Raw genomic sequence first — 21865 nt, forward strand, 5'->3', positions numbered from 1 at the left:
TTGATTTTGGGGGTCACTAGGTCAAAGGTCAAGGTCACAGGGGCTTTAAATGTCAAAATGGTTTCCGCTGATTATCTTGAAAAGTATTCATCACAAAGTCTTCATATTTCACATAGTGATTAGTCATAACTACTTTAACTAGTAGATGACCCTATTGATTTTGGGGTCACTAGGTCAAAGGTCAAGGTCACAGGGACCTTAAATGTCAAAATGGTTTCCGCTGATTATCTTAAAAGTATGTATCACAAAGTCTTCATATTTCACACAGTGATTGGTTATAACTAGTAGATGACCCTTATTGATTTTGGGGTCACTAGGTCAAAGGTCAAGGTCACAGGGACCTTAAAATGTGAAAATAATTTTCTGCTGATTATCTTAAAAAGAATTCATCACAAAGTCTTCATATTTCACATAGTGATTGTCATAACTAGTAGATGACTCCTATTGATTTTGGGGTCACTAGGTCAAAGGTCAAGGTCACAGGGGCCTTAAATGTCAAAATGGTTTCCGCTGATTATCTTGAAAAGTATGTATCACAAAGTTTTCATATTTCACATAGTGATTGGTCATCACTAGTAGATGACCCCTATTGATTTTGGGGTCACTAGGTCAAAGGTCAAGGTCACAGGGACCTTAAAATGTGAAAATGGTTTCCGCTGATTATCTTGAAAAGTATTCATCACAAAGTCTTCATATTTCACATAGTGATTGGTCATCACTAGTAGATGACCCCTATTGATTTTGGGGTCACTAGGTCAAGGTCACAGGGGCCTTAAATGTCAAAAGGGTTTCCGCTGATTATCTTGAAAAGTATTCATCACAAAGTCTTCATATTTTACCTAGTTATTGGTCATAAGTATTAGATGACCTCTATTGATTTAGGGGTCATTAGGTCAAAGTTCAATGTCACATGGGCCTTAAATGTCAAAATGGTTTCTGTTGATTTTTCCATAATTGAACACTTCCATGTACCCATTTTTGGCAAGTTTCTTTAATAAAATTACCAATAATGTGAGTAAATGGCTAGAAAGGGGGGTATATGTGTCGTTCGACATTCTTGTTTTAACTTTGAGGTGTTTAGCTTCAAAGTATATAAAATGTTGGAAAAGAATATAGTGATAGTGCAATTTGAGTCCTTTGTGTAGATAAGGAATAGATTTAGTATGATAGTCTTAATAATGAATGTTCACAGAAGAAAATTAATACTTTGGTTTTAATAGCATTATTATTGTATGTTTATCATAGGTTTATATAGATGTTTGTATAAACAGATTTTGCATATGAGCCGTGCCACGACAAAACCAACATAGTGCGTTTGCAACCAGCATGGATCCAGACCAGCCTACACATCCGCGCAGTCTGATCAGGATCCATGCTGTTCGCTATCAGTTTCTCTACTTGTAATAGAGTTGGTAAGCGAACAGCGCAGGATGCGCAGGCTGGTCTGGATCAATGCTGGTTGCAAACGCACTATGTTGGTTTTGTCATGACGCGGCTCATATAACATTTTATGTGAAAAAAACATATAAAAAAGATAATAGAGTAGTAACGTTTTTAGGAATATGTACTCAGTACTTAATATGTAGATCTTACACTGAGACACTTTAAGTATAAAAAGAAGCAACATATAATTTGTAAAATACTATACTATACTTTAGTGTTAATCCTAGATTGTTTTTGTTTTTAAATAATTTCATTCATTAAAATTTGTATAATGCGTGTGCAAATATCTTGATCTGCCTATTTATTTTAATGTAACTTATCTAGCTGATTCAAAAGATTCTGAAATTAGTGTTTGTTGCTAAAATTGATATTTCTGTGCAAAGTATTCATGGTAATTAATTATATTTTGTAACCTTAATTTGGTATAATTTCTTGACTGTGAATCATGTTTTTTTATCAACTCAATCTTAAATAATGGCAAACACTAAAACAGAAAATCAGAAGAAAATATGTGATTTATAATCACTAGTACGTCAGTTTGTTTTATCTTTTAAACTTCCTATATCGTACTTGATCTTATGACTTTAATGATACAATTTGTTAATTGTGAGAATAATAATTAATGGTTTATATTTTACTACTATATCTTTTATTGCAGGAAAGACAGGAAAGAGAAGATCATGGATTGTTGTTCCCACATGGTGAACATGGCGATGATAATGATAGTAAGTTGAAAAATATGCTTTATCCTCAATCTGTTGGAACTTAAAGTTATTGACATTTGCCACCAGTTTTGAGCCATGCAGGCTTGCATTTCAGAGCAGTCTGATCAGGCTCTTTGCTGTTTTTAGAATCTTAAGTTTAAGCTTTTCTGTGAAGAAGAATTCAAGCTATGAGTGTTGTGCCATTTATTTATTTTGTCATATAGTAAAAACTAGAAAGTAGTCAGCTATTCAATCACTTTAACGGTACCAACAGTAAACTTTGAATGTGAATACAACTTGATAAATTGTAGTTCTCACTTTCATTTTTAGGTCAAAAGGCCAAGGTCACTTGGACTTGTAGTAATAAAACACACACCTGGCCATACAATTAAAGTGTATTGATTTTAAAACATTAAACTTGCATTAAATGAGTTCTACCTGTCACATCCATCTTAAGGTGAAGGCTACTGGGATATGTTATGAGAAAATATAAAACTGGCCATTAAATCCAATTGCAATAACCTAGAAACTTTAAATTTTGATGCACCTTAATGAGTTTCACCTGCCACACACATTTTTATGCTCCCACTTGTCCGTCCGTCCGTATGTCCGTCCGTACAAACCAGAGCTACATTATGGGGTTTGGTCTATTGTTCTCATAACAATAGATGTCTTTGATGTCATTCATTCTGTTTCTCTTGTGGGGTTATTTTCTGCATTGTGGGTTAAAAGGAACAAAAGAAATAAAAGAAAACCCCATAATGTAGCTCTGGTAAGAATGTTCGTCGGTCCGTCCCGAAATCTTGTGAATGCAACTCCTCTTAAACTGGATGGCAGATTTTGCTTAAACTTCCAGGGATGAACAACCTTAATGTGTAGATGGTAGTTAAGGAAGGAATTTTCGCTGCGACCAAATTTAACAGAATTATGGCCCTTTGATGATTTTTTCACTATATACCATATAGAAATTTTGTGAACACAACTCCTCTTAAACTGGATGGCAGATTTTGCTTAAACTTCCAGGGATGAACAACCTTAATGTGTAGATAGAAGTAAAGGAAGGAATTTTTGCTGCGACCAAATTTAACAGAATTATGGCCCTTTGTTGATTTTTTCACTATATACCATATATCATTGGGGGCATCCGTGTCCTTTGGACACAGTTCTAGTTAAATCAAAAGTTCAAAGGTCAAGTCACTAGGACCTTTGAAAAACAAAACATGAAACTGGCCTTTATATTTAAGTGCAGAGTGTTTGAAATTTCAAACTTTGTATGTTGTTGACTTTGATGAATTCTACCGTCCATTTTAGGTCAAAAGGTCATGGTCAATGTAACCTTTCCTTTAATTAGAAAATGTGCAGTTTACTATCCAGCACTGAAAAAAGTGGAGAGCACTGCTTCTCTGACATCTTTTGCTTAATGTTGTGTATAACTGTGTTACTGACATAAGATGAATTACTAATAAGCCCTGCCTATGGCCAAAGAAACTATAAAAGGACATTTAAACAAAAAACTTTTTAAAACTAAAAATAACATTTTTAGGCTAAATGGTCCTATAATTGAATATATGTTGAAATTCTGAAATTAATAAGCTGACAATAGAGATCCAGGCCTGATTGCATAGATTATGTGCAGGTTGCATAACCATGTAGGCTAACACTGGTGGTATAGACTTCAGGCAAAGACTGTTTATTCAGACTAACACTGGCAAGGGTTTACACTTTGTCAAAAATTTGGGAGTACCTTGGACTTACACTTGAAGAAAATATATAGGGACCCCATCATAAAAATAATTATGGGTTTCCAAAATTATCTAACAGCTTAATCTGTCACCACTTTAAATATCCACTTAACACCATCTATTCTTTAAAACATATTTGTTGCTGATTTGGTTGACAAGAAAATATCAAAGCATTCAAACGTCTTTTTTTTTAACACTGCAACAATGGATATTTATTTTGCTTAGAATAAAACTTTCTTGTTTCTATGGACAGGACTGCATATGAGTTGGCTGTGCTATCACCAGCATTGTTCTCTATTGTAATATCTTTATTGAAGAACAAATAGACTGTTTGGACATTATTGTAACTTTTTTAGCTCACCTGAGCATATGCTCAGGGTGAGCTATTAGGATCACTCTTCGTCCGTCGTACGTTGTCCGTTCACACTTTTCAAACGACATCTCCTCTGAAACCATAAGGCAGATCATAATGAAACTTCACAGGGATGTTCCTTGTGTGAAGCCTTAACAAAGTTGTTCAAAGAATTCCATTCCATGCAGAACTCTGGTTGCCATGGCAACCAAAAGAAAAAACTTTAAACATCTTCTTCTAGAAAACCCAAAGAGCTAGAGCTTAGATATTTGGCATGAAACATCTTCTAGTGAGTGTCTACCAAGATTGTTCAAATAAAATCCCTGGGGTCAAAATTGGCCCCGCCCCAGGGGGTCATTGATTTTCCCTATATGCATATAGTAAAAACTTAAAAAAATCTTCTTTTAAAGAACCCAAAGAGCTAGAGCTAAGATATTAAGCATGAAACATCTTCTAATGAGTGTCTACCAAGATTGTTCAAATAAAAGCCCTGGGGTCAAAATTGGCCCCGCCCCAGGGGGTCATTGATTTCCCTATATGCATATAGTAAAAACTTAAAAAATCTTCTTCTAAAAAACCCAAAGAGCTAGAGCTTAGATATTTGGCATGAAACATGTTCTAATGGATGTCTACCAAGTTTGTTCAAATAAAAGCCCTGGGGTCAAAATTGGCCCCGCCCCAGGGGGTCATTGATTTTCCCTATATGCATATTGTAAAAACTTAAAAAAATCTTCTTTTAAAGAACCCAAAGAGCAAGAGCTAAGATATTTGGCATGAAACATCTTCTAATAAGTGTCTACCAAGTTTGTTCAAACAAAAGCCCTGGGGTCAAAATTGGCCCCGCCCCAGGGGGTCATTGATTTTCCCTATATGCATATAGTAAAAACTTAAAAAATCTTCTTCTAAAAAACCCAAAGAGCTAGAGCTTAGATATTTAGCATGAAACATGTTCTAATGGATGTCGACCAAGTTTGTTCAAATAAAAGCCCTGGTGTCAAAATTGGCCTCGCCCCAGGGGGTCATTGATTTTCCCTATATGCATATAGTAAAAACTTAAAAAAATTTCTTTTAAAGAACTTAAAGAGCTAGAGCTAAGATATTTAGCATGAAACATGTTCTAATGGATGTCTACCAAGTTTGTTCAAATAAAAGCCCTGGGGTCAAAATTGGCCCCGCCCGGGCTGACATTGATTTTCCTTATATGTGTATAGCAAAAACTTAAAAGTCTTCTTTGAAAAAACCCGAATAGCTAGAGTTTAGATATTAAGCATGAAACATTTTCTAGTAAGTGTCTACAAAGATTGTTCAAATAAAAGCCCTTGGGTCAAAACTGGCCCTGCCCCAGGTGTGTCATTGTTTTTAACTATATCGTGGGCGCAAAACGTTGTAACTCACTTTTTTCCACAAAATGACATTTTTAACATTTTCAATGTATTTTGTGGTTATGCATATCCTCAGTGAGTATTTTAAATGAATTATGAAAATTAACAAGTTAAATTAATATTTGTCAAAAGGTTGTATCTCAAATTGCTCTTAATTTTCAGCGCAAAATGGTTGTATCTCAAGTTACAACCTTTTTGCGCTGAAAATTCTGATAGTGCAATGAAAGTAAATAAGTATTCTGTTTGTCTTATTTGAATCATCACATGAAAAGAAGGATATAAAGACAGTAGAAAAGATTTTTTGTTTTGATATATGTAAATAAACCTTCAATATTGGTAAAAACTAAATTGTGATTTAATATTATCACATATTATCTTCATGAAATATATTTAAATGTATATTACACTATAGTTTAATCTCATAAATTAATTCCAATAAATGAAAAAGATCCACTGCCACAATCAGCAATTGTTTGATATTAAGTAAATGAAATAACTGTCTAATATTGAAGGACAAAATTAATGTCCATATCCCCCCCCCCCCACCTACCCCAGTAACACATACAGTTTATAAAATGACAAGGTGGAAAAGATTTAGCCCCTTATGGATCGAAAATTAGCGCCACACTTATTTTTACAGGGCAGACAAACGTTTCCATATTTTGAAAATTAATGCAAGTACATGTAGATCTAATTCAGAATATCTTCAGTTTTTGCTCATAGTAGCAGAAAACTGATGGAAGGTATGTCAACCCCCCCCCCCACCTAGCCTCAGACCCATAACGCTTCAGAAAATGCTTTTTAATTTTTATTTCTCAAAAGCTTTAAAATTTTAGTGTTCTTATCAAGAAAGTTTAAGGCAAATTACCTGAACAATCTTTTTCATCTTTTGCAATTTTGAAAAAAGTAAAGTTACAGTGAATAAGTATTCTTTGTGGCAGTCAATACTGCCAGTGCTTTGATTACATTTTGCTACTTTTATGACAAATTATAGTACATTTATCACCATTTTCTTCATGCTACAAGCAATATTACATTCTCAAAAAACATATTATTATTATGAATGGCTTAGAAAACTATAAAAGTATAATTAAAGATGAAAGAACGAGAAGGGGATATATGGGACCAAATCGAAAGGGAGGGAGGTGGGGGGGGGGTGTAAATCTCAACTATAAAGACAAAAGACACACTTTGAAATTCAATGAGGAAAAACTGGAGGGGATGGACAAAGTGGCAGGAAACCAAGACCATTGTTAAAATCCCCAAACAGCCATTGAAGGAAATGACACCATAGAATGACACTGTCTTGAAACATAAAAATAGCAAAAAACATTGCTTAAGAGTTTATAATATGAAGCTTTTTAAAAGCTTCTTTCCACATACAATGTAGAATTTGCCTAAAAGATGCCCATATAAACTCTAACATGTATACATATCACAAATTCAGGGTAAGACAAATTTAAAGAGGACCATGTTTAAATAATTTAAACATGGTCCTCTTTAAATTTGGTCTTACCCTAAAAATATTATAAACATCCAGTTTTTAATTCCGGAATTAGTTTGTTATGACAATCTATGAAGTCTTTAACCCTTGACATGCTGGAATAAGAAAATAATCAGTTCTTTGCCACAAGTATAGATCCAGGCCAGCCTGAACACCTGTGCACTCAGTTCAGGTTCTGTACTTTTAGTACCTGTATATTGATTGATTGATTGATTTGATTGACTCTTTCCAAATACACAGGGCACTTTTCATAATTGACCCTTAAAAGCCAGAAAATTCGGTAAACTTTTGAATATACATATTTAATCTTTATGAATGTTTATAATACTGCACGTTTGTGACGTCGCTTTTTTCAATAGATAATTGTAACGTTTATATACATGTACACTGGCTGCTGTCGATTCATAAAAACATCTTACTTTTTCTCTAAAAAATATGCTAAAATGCTGTATTATAATTCGTTATAAAGATTGTTGGCAGGTAATATGGCCGTATATAAATGGCTGTTTGAAATATAACCCTCGCCTAGCAAGTTAAGCGCAAGCAGCAAGACATTTCTTCAAGACATTATAGACATTGAATAGAACTCGTAGGTTCGAATCCTGGTTCAGCTGCTTTTATTTCTTTTAATTTTAAAATTGCCCTTCTCTAAAAATTTTTTTTTGTCATCATTTTTTTTTGTATGTATACTATCTGTGTCCCTTTTAATTAACTACATCTGTAGCTTGTATGTGCTAAAGCAAAAATATACGTTCGCATAATGTCACCAAGAAAACCATTGAAAAATATGCGTTGTAGAGAAAAACTTGCGATTGTCCAACCTCCCTATGTCTGAGTACTTACGAAAACATCTTGATAAAAAAAAGGAAACACCCACTCTACTTAAAAGTTATCCTAAAAGTAGATATATTAAAACAATTTCAAATTAATTCAATTCTTGAAATAATTAAGTAAAAAAACAAAAACACAGGAAGTGTGACTCAAACAGAGACCTTCAGATCAGTAGCCCGGCATCTATAGCACAAATACATGTATAAACCTTCACCGTTACTGACATGTGAAAAGATTTATACAAATATATTCAATATATTTCGTTTGATACAAATGACCTTTATGAAAGTTAATGAGGATGTTGGACAGTATTACAACCCAAAATATGCCTCAGAAGTAAAAAGAAAAATATTTTACTTTGGAATATAGAATGTATAACATCTGCAAATTTAATGTGAACTGGTAGGTGGGCTAAAGATTTTAAAGGTATTCTAAGATTTTCTTCCATAGAAGGATAAAGTAACATGTAATGGTGATATTATAACTGAAATTGAAAGGTAATAACAAGTAGAAATTGATTTATTCAGCACCCATCAATTTTTAAAGCTGCGGTCTCACTTACTGCCGGGCAGAGCCGCAGGACCAACCCGGTAAGTTACCGGGAATCTGGCGACAATCCTGGGTGAATCTATTGCTTGCCTGACACTCACGCCCCGACGGCAACACATGGAAATCCAACTAACCCAAGACCAGCGAATGCCTCGTCAAGCAGACCACTGCACAGTGCAAGAAGCCATAGGTGAAGCTACAGTTCTTGGCTGGTGAGCTTCCCGGTCGTTTCCCGATGACAACCGGAAGAGCGCCCGGTTGACCAAGTAGGCCAGTCATAATAAACAATAACCTGGTAAAAACTAATTCCTTCACAAAATGTTTTTGTGCTTAAATTAATTAATATATTGTATCTACATTTTGAGAAAAAAGTTTCCTCTAAAAAAAATTCCTTGCACAGTCCTTGAAAATCAATCTCAAAGTTAAGTAAAAGTCACAACTAAATCGTGTCTCTTACAAGTACACATATTTTTATTCTATGTACTTCCGGTCCGTAACCCGGTGTCCGATGTCAAGTTCAAGTTGTTTATGTTTTCGGTAAATATCAGAAATAACTACAATTCCAAGGCTTTCTATGCAAAGGTAAGAAATTTTAGTCAATTTTTAATAGTCAAATATGTATATTCCAGCGAAAATGATGTATATATACGAAATAATTGCATTACAATCGGAGCGATTTTGCAGATGACAAAAACGTGTAAATACAAATTCGCGATTTTAATACCTGAATTTTTGTTTTAAATAAGTATAAACATTTATTTATCATTTGATTATTGTTGGAGAATGTTTTTCTATCGAAAAGTTATTTAAAAATCACATAGGAATTTTGCTTAAATATGCCGATTTATATAGAAATTGTATTATATATAAACCCTTCTCGATTTTTTATTGTACGAAGCGCGTTGTGGTCAAAAATCACAAAAAGTGTTGTTTTTTATTTTTTTATTTTTTCTCATATTTCAAAGGAGTTTGACACGTTATAATTGTAGATAAGGCAAAATAAATTATTAAAAAATGTTTACTTCTTGTGAAAAATGTATTTTGTAATAACTTAGGGTTGTCTTTTAGACATTCATGTTTACTATTTCAGCATATAAAACAGATAACGTGAGCATGCATGGTGCTAATCAAGCTAAAATGGTAAACTAAGAAGAAGAAAATTGCAAGTTATATATTTGATGTAATTGATTCTATATTATCATTCTTTTTATGCTTTTTTTTTTAAAAAGTTCAATATTATAGGAACATTAATGTTGATATCGATTTTTTTTTTGCAAATTTTTTATTTTTTATGTGTATCAAACGAGGTAATATTTGAACATTCTCAAATGCGATTGATAAAAATGTTGTGGATAGTACATACACAAAAATTATTATAGTCAATACATTTAACTTTATATTTCAGTTATCAGTCATACCTGCATCTGTTAATGATGTGAATGTGACATTAACGCAAGAGTACGTAAATGAGGTAAGAAAATAGTTGTTTGGTATTTTATTTTAAAACATTATTTTAAATCTCCAAAATATATAATAATGGCATTATTTTTTATATTTAAAATCTTGTTTAATATCTAATAATCATACCCCTAACAGTGTCAAAACTGATTGTATGCCTTTTTCGTTTAATGGTCATGCCTTGAGTAAATTAACCTTTGCACTGTTATTATTTCAGCATTGAAGGGACAGTTCTCTTGTGTCCTTTGTAACAAGGCAGATGGTGGCGAAACATCAACACTGAGGGAGAAAGGTGTGAAAGGGTTTACTGACAGCAAAAGTAAACTGAGAGGTAACTGAACTGAAAAATACGAACTAATTAGAGAAACAACGGATGCATAAAATAGGGGACAAAGAACCACTCTGTTGCAGGCTCAAGTCCGATTAAGCTTGTGTTTATGGTTGATCACTAATTTTCATTTTTTCTAAATAATAATATGAATAAAGACAGAAATGTATGAGTCATTTTGCAAATGTTATATGTAATTCAAGTAGTATCTAGAATAAAATATGTGTAGTAACATTTTCCAAAACGAGACAAACAGCTATGCAAATATTACCAACAAAGGATGCCAATGATACTGATTTAAAAATGGTGACTATTTTAGAAATAGTAAAATATCGCAATACTAAATACTGTTTCTTTTAGTTTAAAGATCTGTTATATCCTTTATCTTCAGGAGAGATAAGGCTAAACGTATCCTCAGGGATGGTTATGGAAACATCAAGAATGCCAGAAGAAAATATGGCCAACCGGCCGAACAGTCAGCGAACCGACAAGCAACGAAACTGCAGATATCAAAGCCCAATACAAGAACAATCTTGTAAAAGTCGCTTTGGACTTTCAAACTAACTGTTTGTTTTGTGCAGCAATGCAAAGTTCAAAGAACCGTAAAAAGGGTTATGTGTGTCCTGTTAGAAAACTTTAAAGAAAAAACCTTTTTTCAGTTTTTAGTCTAAAGTAAGAGAGGATAGTATTTGTACGAGAAAACGATGTATGAAGTGGGGTAAAATTGGTAATTGGGCGCATGTGAGTTTGCACAGGATGCTCCCGGCTGTGAGGCCAAGGTAAACCATCAAGACATGTTGTGCTAATTTTAGGGCAGATGTGTAAGGCAGAGCTTCTAGAACCAAGCAATGTAAGAAAGTAGCCTAACAAATGTACTTGCGATAATGCATTTTCTGAAGATTACCAATATTTTGAGAGTATGGCAAGAACAAATGTCTGTGGTCTGACCTTTTAATGAGATGGAAAAAACTTTGTGGCTACAGTAGGCCTAAAGTAGCGTTTACATGAAGAAGAAAACTTCGTAGAACATTTTGGAGATAGCTAATCATGCATAATCTGATAATGGGAAACCAAAATGTTTGCTGACATATTTAAAAAGTACACGCTCATGGTAATTCTGTCCATGTCTTTCTATCACAGAAACAGAACCATGACATGTGAGTCAGAAACAAGGCATTATGAGAAAACGGCTGCTAAGCTAATTCTTATAGAATAAATAAATAGAAAAGAGTATTGAAGAATATCGCATACTTCATCCGATATAATGAGCAAGGACAAAAACAACAGTAATGTTCCAAATAGTCTGGAGTTGTTTTAGAAGCTTATCATTGATAATTAAATCGATATGAGTTATAAGACGTTACTCGATAGGACAGGCAATGTTCAATCCGTCAAGAGCCCCGAGGAAATTAATTTGTCCCACTCTCAGATTGGATTAGGAGTACAAAATGCAAACCACCAGTTGTTCACATTTTTTGATTGATCACGTTGAGTATCTTCGGTTTCTGTTCTACTACTCAAGAAGTTCAAAAGATTTGAACGGTGCTTGCAGCTTCATCCATGGAACTACAAATAGATACAAAATGAACGATCAGTTTATACATTTGTAGCAGACAACGTTGGACCATAACACTGGAACACTTGACCGGACATGGACATTTCATGGATGGGTATCCGGGCTCAGGTTACCCCAAAGTTAAAACAGAAAAAATATTTCCAAGGATGTCTGATTACCAAAGATGATCTTGTTGAAATAGGAAAAATTAATATTTCATTTCTACAGGCAGCAAAGTATACAAATATGAAAAGAATGGTGTTTAAAAAGATGGCGAAATAATAAATGAAACCGTTGAGCCATCTTGATTTTGTGATAAAAGTTGCACGTCCTCCTAAAAATGCAAGCACCGTAGCTGGTCAGGACTTATGCAGATGGTAAGAACACGGGTCATATCCGGGTCAATCAAGTGTTGTGATGAATGCCTATGATAGATCTCATCCAAGTCGACATGGCATGTGTCCTATTCAAACTTTGAGAATTTGTGCGCATTGCAGAGTAGCCGTGTTCATTCAGCACCTATAGTTACATTTGAACCAGTCCATTGTATTGAAGGCCGTTGAATATCATCAACGAACGAGCCCTGACAGGAAGTGACATTAAACATTGTTACTTCAGTGAGACTTGGGCTTTCCATACACAAATGAGCTTATTCTTGGGAGTATAGGCCCGACTAATTGGAAAACACAGGACTAGCTGACTATTAGCAACAGTCTATGCTCCTAACACGGTGGGAAACATGCTAATGGTGGAAGGCAGTTAGTAGAGCAATCAGAGGATCACTTTCTTGTTGATGATGCTTTGAATATCATACTGGTAGAGAAAATCTTTCCAACACTGTTAAAACAGATACTGCCTGTCCTAAACAAATAATGATCGGAAGGTGTAACAGCTGACCCGAATACAAAAATATCCAAGTAGGTGACACTAAGCATGTAAGCAAATATCATTTGAAGGTACTTCAGGCGCAATCAGATAAATCTGGAAGAAATAATTGTGGACACAACTGTTTTTGGAGATGAACCAAATGTTTAACAAATGCCGAATGTAGGCTTTGCTATTGAAAACAGAACTGCAAAGCTATGTTACAATATATGGATATAATTGCAAATTATTAAAAGAAATTTATAAGCTGCAGAAAGAATGAGGTTTAGGTAATAACCACTGGAATCATGAGTGACAGAAAAATGATTACCGCTTATCTTTGCTGCATCAGGACAAATAATTTGTACCTGAAATCTGGATATGTGTACGCTTCAAGAATATGTTTGACCCTGAAAGATACACATCCAAAATGTATATCAAGGCCTTTTGTGAAAGGACACCAATGTTGATTAGAACAAGTGATAGATACTGGGCAGGATTATCGTGAGACCCTTATTATTGAACAAGTACTGATGAGGAGTGTTAAGTCAGTTTTGGAGGTAATGACGAGAAGGTCGAGGTATGACAGAGGCTCAGAGAGCACAGTGGCTTGCTTTCAATGCCTGCATGTGCTGACATCAACAACGCAATGCAAGACTTCACGGGGCAAAAGTATGAAAGCAATGAACAACATAAAAGATTGTACTGAAGCTAGGATAAGCAGGAGTATGAAAGGGAATAGAAGAATATTCTAGAATTTCTAAAAAAGAACGCAACCCTTGCTTCGAATCAATGCAACAGTGTTACGGAAATATTAAGACGGAGCTGTTGCTGAGGCTAGTGTTAATGTCGACCGAGCCGTAGATATTGGGTCAAAGGATTTAGAAGAAATGACAAGGAAAAGAATGTTCAAGAATATAACCGTTCAAAAGAAACCGACAGGCCATTACAGCTTGGTATACAAAAACAGTATAAAAGTTGGTGGAGAAGAATATACATGTTGAACCCAACAAATTAATTATGTCCAGCGGTTATTGACAGCTTGGCTGATGATGATCAGTGACACGCAGATTGAAGAAGTATTTTCCTAATGAGCTTTGTGGTCATCCTTCTTCCACTATTGACTCATTACCGGTCTATTGCGAGAGAGGCCAAAAAGCCAGCGTTGGCTAACTGCAATTTGGGAACTCGGACAATGCCGGAGCAACACAAGTGCCAAATGAACGATGTATGTTACGTCCTGGACGGAGGGTCGTTAGTACAGAGGTTACTTTGGAGATAAGTCTGACTTTCATGATATTTGTAATCAATATGCAAACAATGGGCAGCTACATTATGGCTGTGCTTAATTGTATTTGATGGGCTAAGCGTAAACTTTGATGGCACAAGTCAACTTTGACAAGAAACACTTTCAAAACCAAAAAAGAAGTATTCCTCTCTAATTATGAAAACAAACAGAATTTCATCAATTTATTAGGGACGTATCTAACAGACAGGAAATGTCATGTATGCAAATGCCTCAGAGGATGCAGATCTTCAAATCGTTCAGACTGCAATTATGAAAGCAAATGACAAAACGACAGTAGTTATAGGTGAAGATACAGATATATTGGTTCTGCTATGCTATCATGCTAATACTTCCAAAGAAAACATATTTTACAGATCCGACACGAAGACCAACATTAAGAAGAAGAAGATTTGGGACATCAAGAAAACAAAAGCAGTCCTTGGTAGTGATACGTGCAAACGTTTACTCTTTATTCATGCTTTTTCTGGGTGCGATACCACTTTCGAGGTTGTACGGCATTGGAAAAAGTGTGGTGTTTGAAAAAAGCAATCACTAATGCTCATTTCCAAAGGCAAGCAGATATATTTCATGCTAATTCTACCCATGATGAAATAGAAGCAGCTGGAGAACAAGCATTGATATGTATATATAACGGAATATTTGGTGAAGGATTAGATACCCTCAGGTATAAAAAATTTATTCATAAAGCAAACACTGGAAACACTGTGGTTCAAGTTCAAACATTGCCACCTACAAAAGCAGCCGCAAAGTTCCATAGTTTTCGAGTTTACTTGCAAGTTCAGAATTGGATCGGAAGAGACCTAAGTGTTTTTGTTTTGGGGATGGGCTAAGAATAGCTTGGATTCAAGACTGATTCCTATCCAAACATTAATGCCTGTTGCTCCAGAAAGACTTCTAAAAGTTATAAGATGTTCATGCAGGGTCAACTGTGATACTAAAAGGTGCACATGCAGAAAACATGGACTGTCATGCTCTATGTGTTGTTCAGAATGCCAGGGTACTGGCTGTAGTAATTCGCATACTATTGACTACGAAAGTCAGACTACGGAAGAGACTTAGATGAATTCTGAGTAATCTGAGTGAATAAATCAGGCATTTCCGATTAGGAATACTAGACAAGTATAAACAACAGTTGTATATTTTGCTTTTTTTTCAGTCACATTTTATGCATTTCCAGTCACATTTTATGCACTGTACAATTTTGACTATATTAGGGAAAGAAGAGTTGGTAATCATCGTAATGTATCACTTCTATAATGTAATGATTTTTGTTATGAATATTTGTACATTTAAAAGTTATAAATGTGTGTTGTAATGAATGTTTGTACATTTAAAAGTTATTAATGTGCACTATTTAAAATGTTATTAAAAAGGAATAGTGATATATCGGCATTTGAGTACGTAAATGCATTTTGTAAAAAAATAGCAACAAAACAGACCTGTTGTTTCACACATGTATAATATATTGAAATTATTAACTATAGAATCATTGAAGAATGTTTCAGACATCTTGGTGAATTATACTGCTTATTTATAGATTATTTCATGGTACCTTACAAAAATTCTTAAAAAAATAGTTTTATCATTAGTGGGTGGGGTATTACTTTATACTAGTCTGAATGACAAATATATGATTTATTCATTGTTGCAACTTTTGTAATATTATTAACTTTATTTTAAATGTTTTATTTTAAATAAAAGCATGTACGTGTACAAATGTGTTACTTTATTTAACTATAAATGACCACAATATCCATAAAACTACTAAGTCTTATTTCATAGATTTCACAAATTGAAAAATTATATGGTTTAAAAACATGGCATTTTGAGCAACTTATACTTCAAATTTTTTTGAGGACTTTTTTTCTGTAGTAACACATATATTGTAGATTACAAATATGAAATTATCTTTTATGAAGGAATTTGTTTTAGGTTGAGTCTATTTTTTGGCTAAAATGCCTGGCCTAAAGGCAGAGCCTCGGTTCATCTAGGCAGAGCCCAGGATGAACCAGACAGACCCCCGATAAATTGAAAACGCCCGAAAATGATAACATTGATACTTATTTTTTATTTAATATAATAATTCCAGAACAGTAATTCATGATGATTTTCTGAAAAATCCTTAATCAAGACTGGATAGAAGGGAAATGGGAAGGGTTTTAATACAAACTAGTACAATTATCTTAAATTGTTGTGATTCTTTTGAAATAAATTGGGCTTTGCCGGGTCTCTACTGGGATCAACATTAGCTCCATCTTCATCCTCTGGGGCACTGCCTGCATCCTCCAGGGCTCTGCTGGCATTCACTTGGGTTCTGCCAGCATTCACCGGGGCTCTACTGTAGCTCTAATTCTTATATCATACCTCGGTTTATGCCGTCAGTCTCAGCTACGGTACTTCCCCGGTGTAACCTCTGTCGTTCCCGGCAGAGGTAAGGATGAAGCCAGCAAAGCTTTCCTTCCAGGATCATCCTGGACCACCCCAGGGTCGAATGCCGGATGTTCCCGAATCATTTCGGTCATTGCCAGCAGAGTTACGGATGTACCATGGTTGTTCCCAGTAGAGCCCTGGTTGTACCCGGATCACTCCGGATGTCTAACGGTGCTCTGCTGGGATGTCAGTGAGACTGTAGCTTTAAGTCAAGACATATTATGAGGACCTTGTATTCACAGTTGATATGTTGTCTCTGTCATATTTCCAAACAAAATTTTTTCAAATGTTACAGCTTAAACTCTAAACCTGCTAATGGTGCCTCACATTCTAGCACGCATCCAGTAAAGATCAAGGCCAGCGTAATTATCCTTTAAATATTTCAAAATCTTAAAGATTTTGAATGATTTTACTAAAATTGAAGTACATAATTTTATAATATCAATTGGGGTAAGGATTAAATGCCAGTAGCAGCTGAAACCTTACTTTTAATTTTGAAATGCATGTACATGTCATTTGTGTCTAAGATAGAATAGCATTTATAATTAACCATCAAAAATAATTTTAGCTTATCCCTACATTTAAATATATTTTTAAATAAAGTGGTATAGGCTATATTATTCTCTATTGAGGACATTCATTCTCTTCAAACTTTCCACTGATTATTCTTACTTTCATTATTTTCATCATTCAAAACATAACTTGCACTTATTTTATAATCTTATTTTATAATGGCTACATATATTTTATGTGATTTAGAAGTAATGTTTTATTTTATCCAATTATTAAATCCTATAAAAAAAGATATAAGTTTGAGATACTTCTATTTTGCACAAAGAAAATAATTAAATTTGCTCAAAATTTGTGCGGAAAACAGTTGTAACTTGAGATACTACCCTTTTGCACAAAAAAATATGTAACAAATTATCAAAATTTTATTTGTAAAACGGTTGTAACTTGAACTTATTCAAATATCTTTTTTTAAAAATAATTTGCTTCTTTTTTATTATTTTGTTTCTAATTCCTTAACTAAAATGTATATATTTTCCTAAAATTCAGTAACAAAAGTTTTAAAAAGTTTTTTCATGCTCCTGTAAAATTTGCTAAAATTGAGTTACAACCGTTTTGCGCTAAGCCCGCGATATGTGAAAAAAACTTGACCTGCTAGACCTTAGATGTTAAGCATGAAATATCTTCTAATGGGTGTCTACCAAGTTTGTTCAAATAAAAGCCCTGGGGTTTAAACTGGCCCCGCTCCGGGGGCCTATATACAGGTGAGTGACTTCAGGGCCATCATGGCCCTCTTGTCTAAGCTATTGTCATGTTGAACATACATGCTATGATATTGATGTATGCTACCAAAATCAACAATTGATTGGCCATATCTGTACATGTCTCTTCATACTTGAAGCATAACAAATCCAAGAAAAGTAACTCTGAAATATTGACTGTTAAATTGGTACACATTAGCCACCCTTGTCAGGTCAGTTTGTCTCTATGGCAATACATTATAGCTTATTAGCTACTGGAAATTATTATGCATCCAATAGGACGCAGTAATGCAATTTGTTTGCATTATAAACAGCTTTTTACGAATATTTGACACAGAAAAGTGCATTATGTAAAAGCCCTTACTGGCTGTATAATGGTTGCACAAACAACTAAAAATCAATAAAAGTATTTGCAGGGCTAGTGGAATTTACTATATAAAGATTTTCTTTTCCCTACTAAGATGTATTTTAAGAATATCGGTAATTGTTCATTGAAACAGTTAATTTTGCTGCAATGTGTTCATTGAAACAGTTAATTTTGCTGCAATGTGTTCATTGAAACAGTTAATTTTGCTGCAATGTGTTCATTGAAACAGTTAATTTTGCTGCAATTTGTTCATTGAAACAGTTAATTTTGCTGCAATTTGTTCATTGAAACAGTTAATTTTACTTTTATTTTAATCCAAAATCCAGATTTGGCCCATTTCATTTGTCACATGTATGTTAATGATATTTGATATCTAGGTAGTGAACCGTAAATAATGTTATTTTTCATTTCAGGTAACATTAACAGTGAGTTGCTGCAAGCACAGTCGTATGAATCCGAACATACTGGTATACAAGAGAGTGGAAACTTATATACTAGATCATACACTGGCTTAACTATGTTTGTCCCGACAGAAAATTACAGAACCCTGCAAGGTTCCCCTGATATAAATTCTGCCGATGTAAATGAACTGATTGGGACTGATGAACAAGATCATCAAATTTTTGATGCAATAGGTTAGCTAAAAAATACAAGAATCTATCTGTTGCTCTGTTTAATATGAAATGTAGAAAATTCTTTGTAGATATATCAAGTAATGAACTCGCAGAATGTAAGGGTCCGTTGTCGAAAAAATTCTTGAGACTATAAGTTCCAGACCATCATCAAAATGAAGTCATTTAAATTCTACAGGTGGTAAATAAAACATTTCTTCCGTACATTATGTATTGATATATCACAATGAACCATTCCAGATGATGAATTATCACTTACATGCACTCAAGTAAGGGAGCATGTATATACCTAGCTCATCGGGATGTTAATTTTTCTTTACTGTCAAATTTTGTTTCAAATAAATGATTCAAACAAGCTCCATGTTATATCCTGTTGGATAAAATGCATTATTACACAATAAATGCACTGAATGAGGAAAGGAATGTTTCCACCTTATATGACAACATGTCTTTGAGATTATATATATATATATGAACTTGAACAGTGCATTATATATACTTTGACATTTCACAAAAAATTGAGATCTATGTTCTAAGTAATGCTATTTTCCCAAATATGGTATTCATATACTTTATATACCTATTATGCCTAAAAGTTTATCCTCATAAGTTCTCATGAAGCTTTAAAATGTTGTAAAGCAGGTTTTTTGGATATCATCTATTTTAGCTACCTATCTTATAATATATATTGAATAAAAAAAATATGAGGAAATTGTTTTATTTTCAGACAATGAATTGGACTTCTACCGTGGTTCACAGGCAGTGAGAATGGTTCTTTCTGAGGGTTACTCTCAGAGAGAAGTGGACATTGCAGTAGAAGACATAATTTCAGAGGATGGTATAATAACGGTGAATGCCCTGATGTATAAATTACAATACTTGGGATTTACCCCAAAGAATTGAATATAAGACTGCATGGATTATTCATGTATAATATGCTTTAATGTATACTTAGTAATTTCATTTGTTAAAGATTATAATAATATAGCATGTAAAAGGTATTGGTGTACACTATAATGCATACATTTCACTCATATAAAACTTCAACCTTAGAAAGGTAAAAGAAATTGTATAGAAGTAAATTTAAAGATTTAACCTATTTCTAATAGCAAGATTTCATTCTTGCATAGTCCATCATGGGCCATTATTAATTGGCAACTTTTTACACAATATCTTCCAAACCATATTGTAGATTTTGACCAAACTTGATAGGAATGATCCTTAGCTGGACTTTAAGGGATTCAAGTAGGTCACAGGAGCAAAGAATGAATATATTTAGAAATCTTTTCTTTAGAAACATCATTGCACAGAACATAGATACTTAGCATGTGTCATCACCTTAAAGCGACCTTCAGCTTTTCTAAAGGTCAGATATGTTATTTTTAGATAAATCATTGTCAAATCAAAAGAATTAAGGTTGAAAATGAAATTTGCCATCAATAGAATACATAGATAGTAAGGAAGCCCCTCGATACCTCTAATCTAACGGTCTGCTCTCTATATTTAAATTAGTAAGGCCGACAATTTGTTTCCCGATCTTCTATTTTTAGAAATGAAAGTCACTCACAAGTTATTAAAAGCTCTAGGAATGCTTTGTTGAAGAAGACTTAACAGTGATATGATGTACTTTTCAAGATAAAATTACTAAAATACTTAGTTTGAAACTACGCAGAATTTGGTTTTTCCAACTAAAAATAAAGTCTAAAGGCCGCTTTAAGGTCCCATTGAAAAGTCATTTAATACACTTGTCATTATAGATAGTAGCAAATTTAACCATGATTTCAACTAATTAGGAGTACATCACACAACCAATTTGTGGCATGTGCAAAAACAGTGAAACGTGACATCATATTTTTCATCATCTAAAAGTGAAAACGGAGCTGATGTCTTGATTTTGTGAGTAACATTTAAAAACACAAAGTTTTACGGAAATGCATAAGAAAATGCAACAGTTTTATTCATGCAAGTTTATACTACATTAAAAGGAAGTACCTCTGTGTCCACATGTGAGAGGGGCCCTAAAGAAACAGGAGTTTTAATGACAGAAATATCAAAATTTTGAAAAATGAAAAACCTACAACATTAATCAACAAGTCACTTAGTGTATGAAAGACATTAATACATGTCAGATATAGGTTGAGAAATAAAACTAGGCCCACTTAATAAATAATGGCCTAAGGTTTTAGCCCTATATTGCAGTATATTAACCTCGTAATAAACAGTGGACCAAAATTGATAAAGGGAACAGATTTCAAAAACTACAATTTTCAGAGTTTAAATGTTGGTCATGTAGCATCATCTAGTGGTTCTCTACAAAAGTTATATAAATCATGGTTTTAGCGTCAAAATTTGCCTGTCCTTGGTGTCACTTAGTTTACATAGACTTAAACTGGAAAACAAATTAAAATATCTTGTGTAGAACCATTTACTTATCTGACATGTGCTATTGCCTAGTGGACTTCTACAAACATAGACCTACATAGATAAATGCTTTAAAATCTGCTTCTCTAAAACTTTAATTATATCCTAGGGATTATATATCTGATATGGAGCATTGCCAAGCACACCTCTGTAAGTATAATTCTCATTTAAATCTAGTGCTTGTGTGAAAAATTCTGTGAATGCAGTGCCCAAAGCATAGATATTTAGCATGTAGTTTTCACCATGTATATCCAATAACGCCGGAATGTGAAAATAACACACGATTCGTGCAATAAGTAACACAGAATTGTGCAATAAATGGTGGATACCTGACAGTATTTCCAATGCGGTAAGAAAACTGGTCAAATATAGTTATCCCTCATCAAGATTATTTCACAAAATTGTTTACTTTTCAAGATCATTCGTGAAAATGATGGCTTGACCTCCGTTTTGAGCAAGATTTTGGCTTTTTGTCGGCTCTTATAAGTACAACAATGCATATTATACGGTATAATTGTGATTTTGGGTAGGCAAGTGACATAAACCTAACTTCTTGTGATATAGAAAATTGAAAATAAACTGACGAAATGTGATTCAAACCGTTTTTATGATTAACGCAGATGTACTTGAATTGTGCTTCGCGATAACACCGGAAAATGTGATTTTTCCTTATATGGTAAAAAATTATAACATCTTTTATTGGCGAAAATTATCAAGTTATTA

The 21865-nt window shown here is 33.8% G+C and overlaps 1 protein-coding gene across 2 annotated transcripts; it reads left to right on the top strand.

Annotated features, from left to right (window-relative positions):
- Positions 1 to 384: 384 nt before the first annotated feature.
- On the top strand, positions 385 to 21614 carry LOC132722196 (uncharacterized). Of its 2 annotated transcripts, XM_060706646.1 has the most exons (4): positions 385 to 746; positions 893 to 2168; positions 18503 to 18724; positions 19449 to 21614. In XM_060706646.1, exons 2-4 carry the CDS (start codon positions 2066 to 2068, stop codon positions 19622 to 19624), a joined length of 501 nt encoding a protein of 166 aa, XP_060562629.1. In that variant the 5' UTR covers positions 385 to 746; positions 893 to 2065; the 3' UTR covers positions 19625 to 21614. The 2 variants fall into 2 exon arrangements, with proteins under 2 accessions (XP_060562629.1, XP_060562628.1); XM_060706645.1 differs by having other exon boundaries at positions 385 to 2168.
- The last annotated feature ends 251 nt before the right edge of the window (positions 21615 to 21865 follow it).

The sequence above is a fragment of the Ruditapes philippinarum genome, unplaced genomic scaffold, assembly GCF_026571515.1.
Source record: "Ruditapes philippinarum isolate M1 unplaced genomic scaffold, ASM2657151v2 ctg2230_1_1_1_1, whole genome shotgun sequence".
Lineage (NCBI taxonomy): Eukaryota > Metazoa > Mollusca > Bivalvia > Venerida > Veneridae > Ruditapes > Ruditapes philippinarum.

Coding starts and splice junctions, on each gene's coding strand:
- LOC132722196 (XM_060706645.1), top strand. CDS start 2,066: ATGGTTTATATTTTACTACTATATCTTTTATTGCAGGAAAGACAGGAA. Junction 2,169..18,502: donor ACATGGCGATGATAATGATA/GTAAGTTGAAAA, acceptor TTTTCATTTCAG/GTAACATTAACAGTGAGTTG. Junction 18,725..19,448: donor TCAAATTTTTGATGCAATAG/GTTAGCTAAAAA, acceptor TTTTATTTTCAG/ACAATGAATTGGACTTCTAC.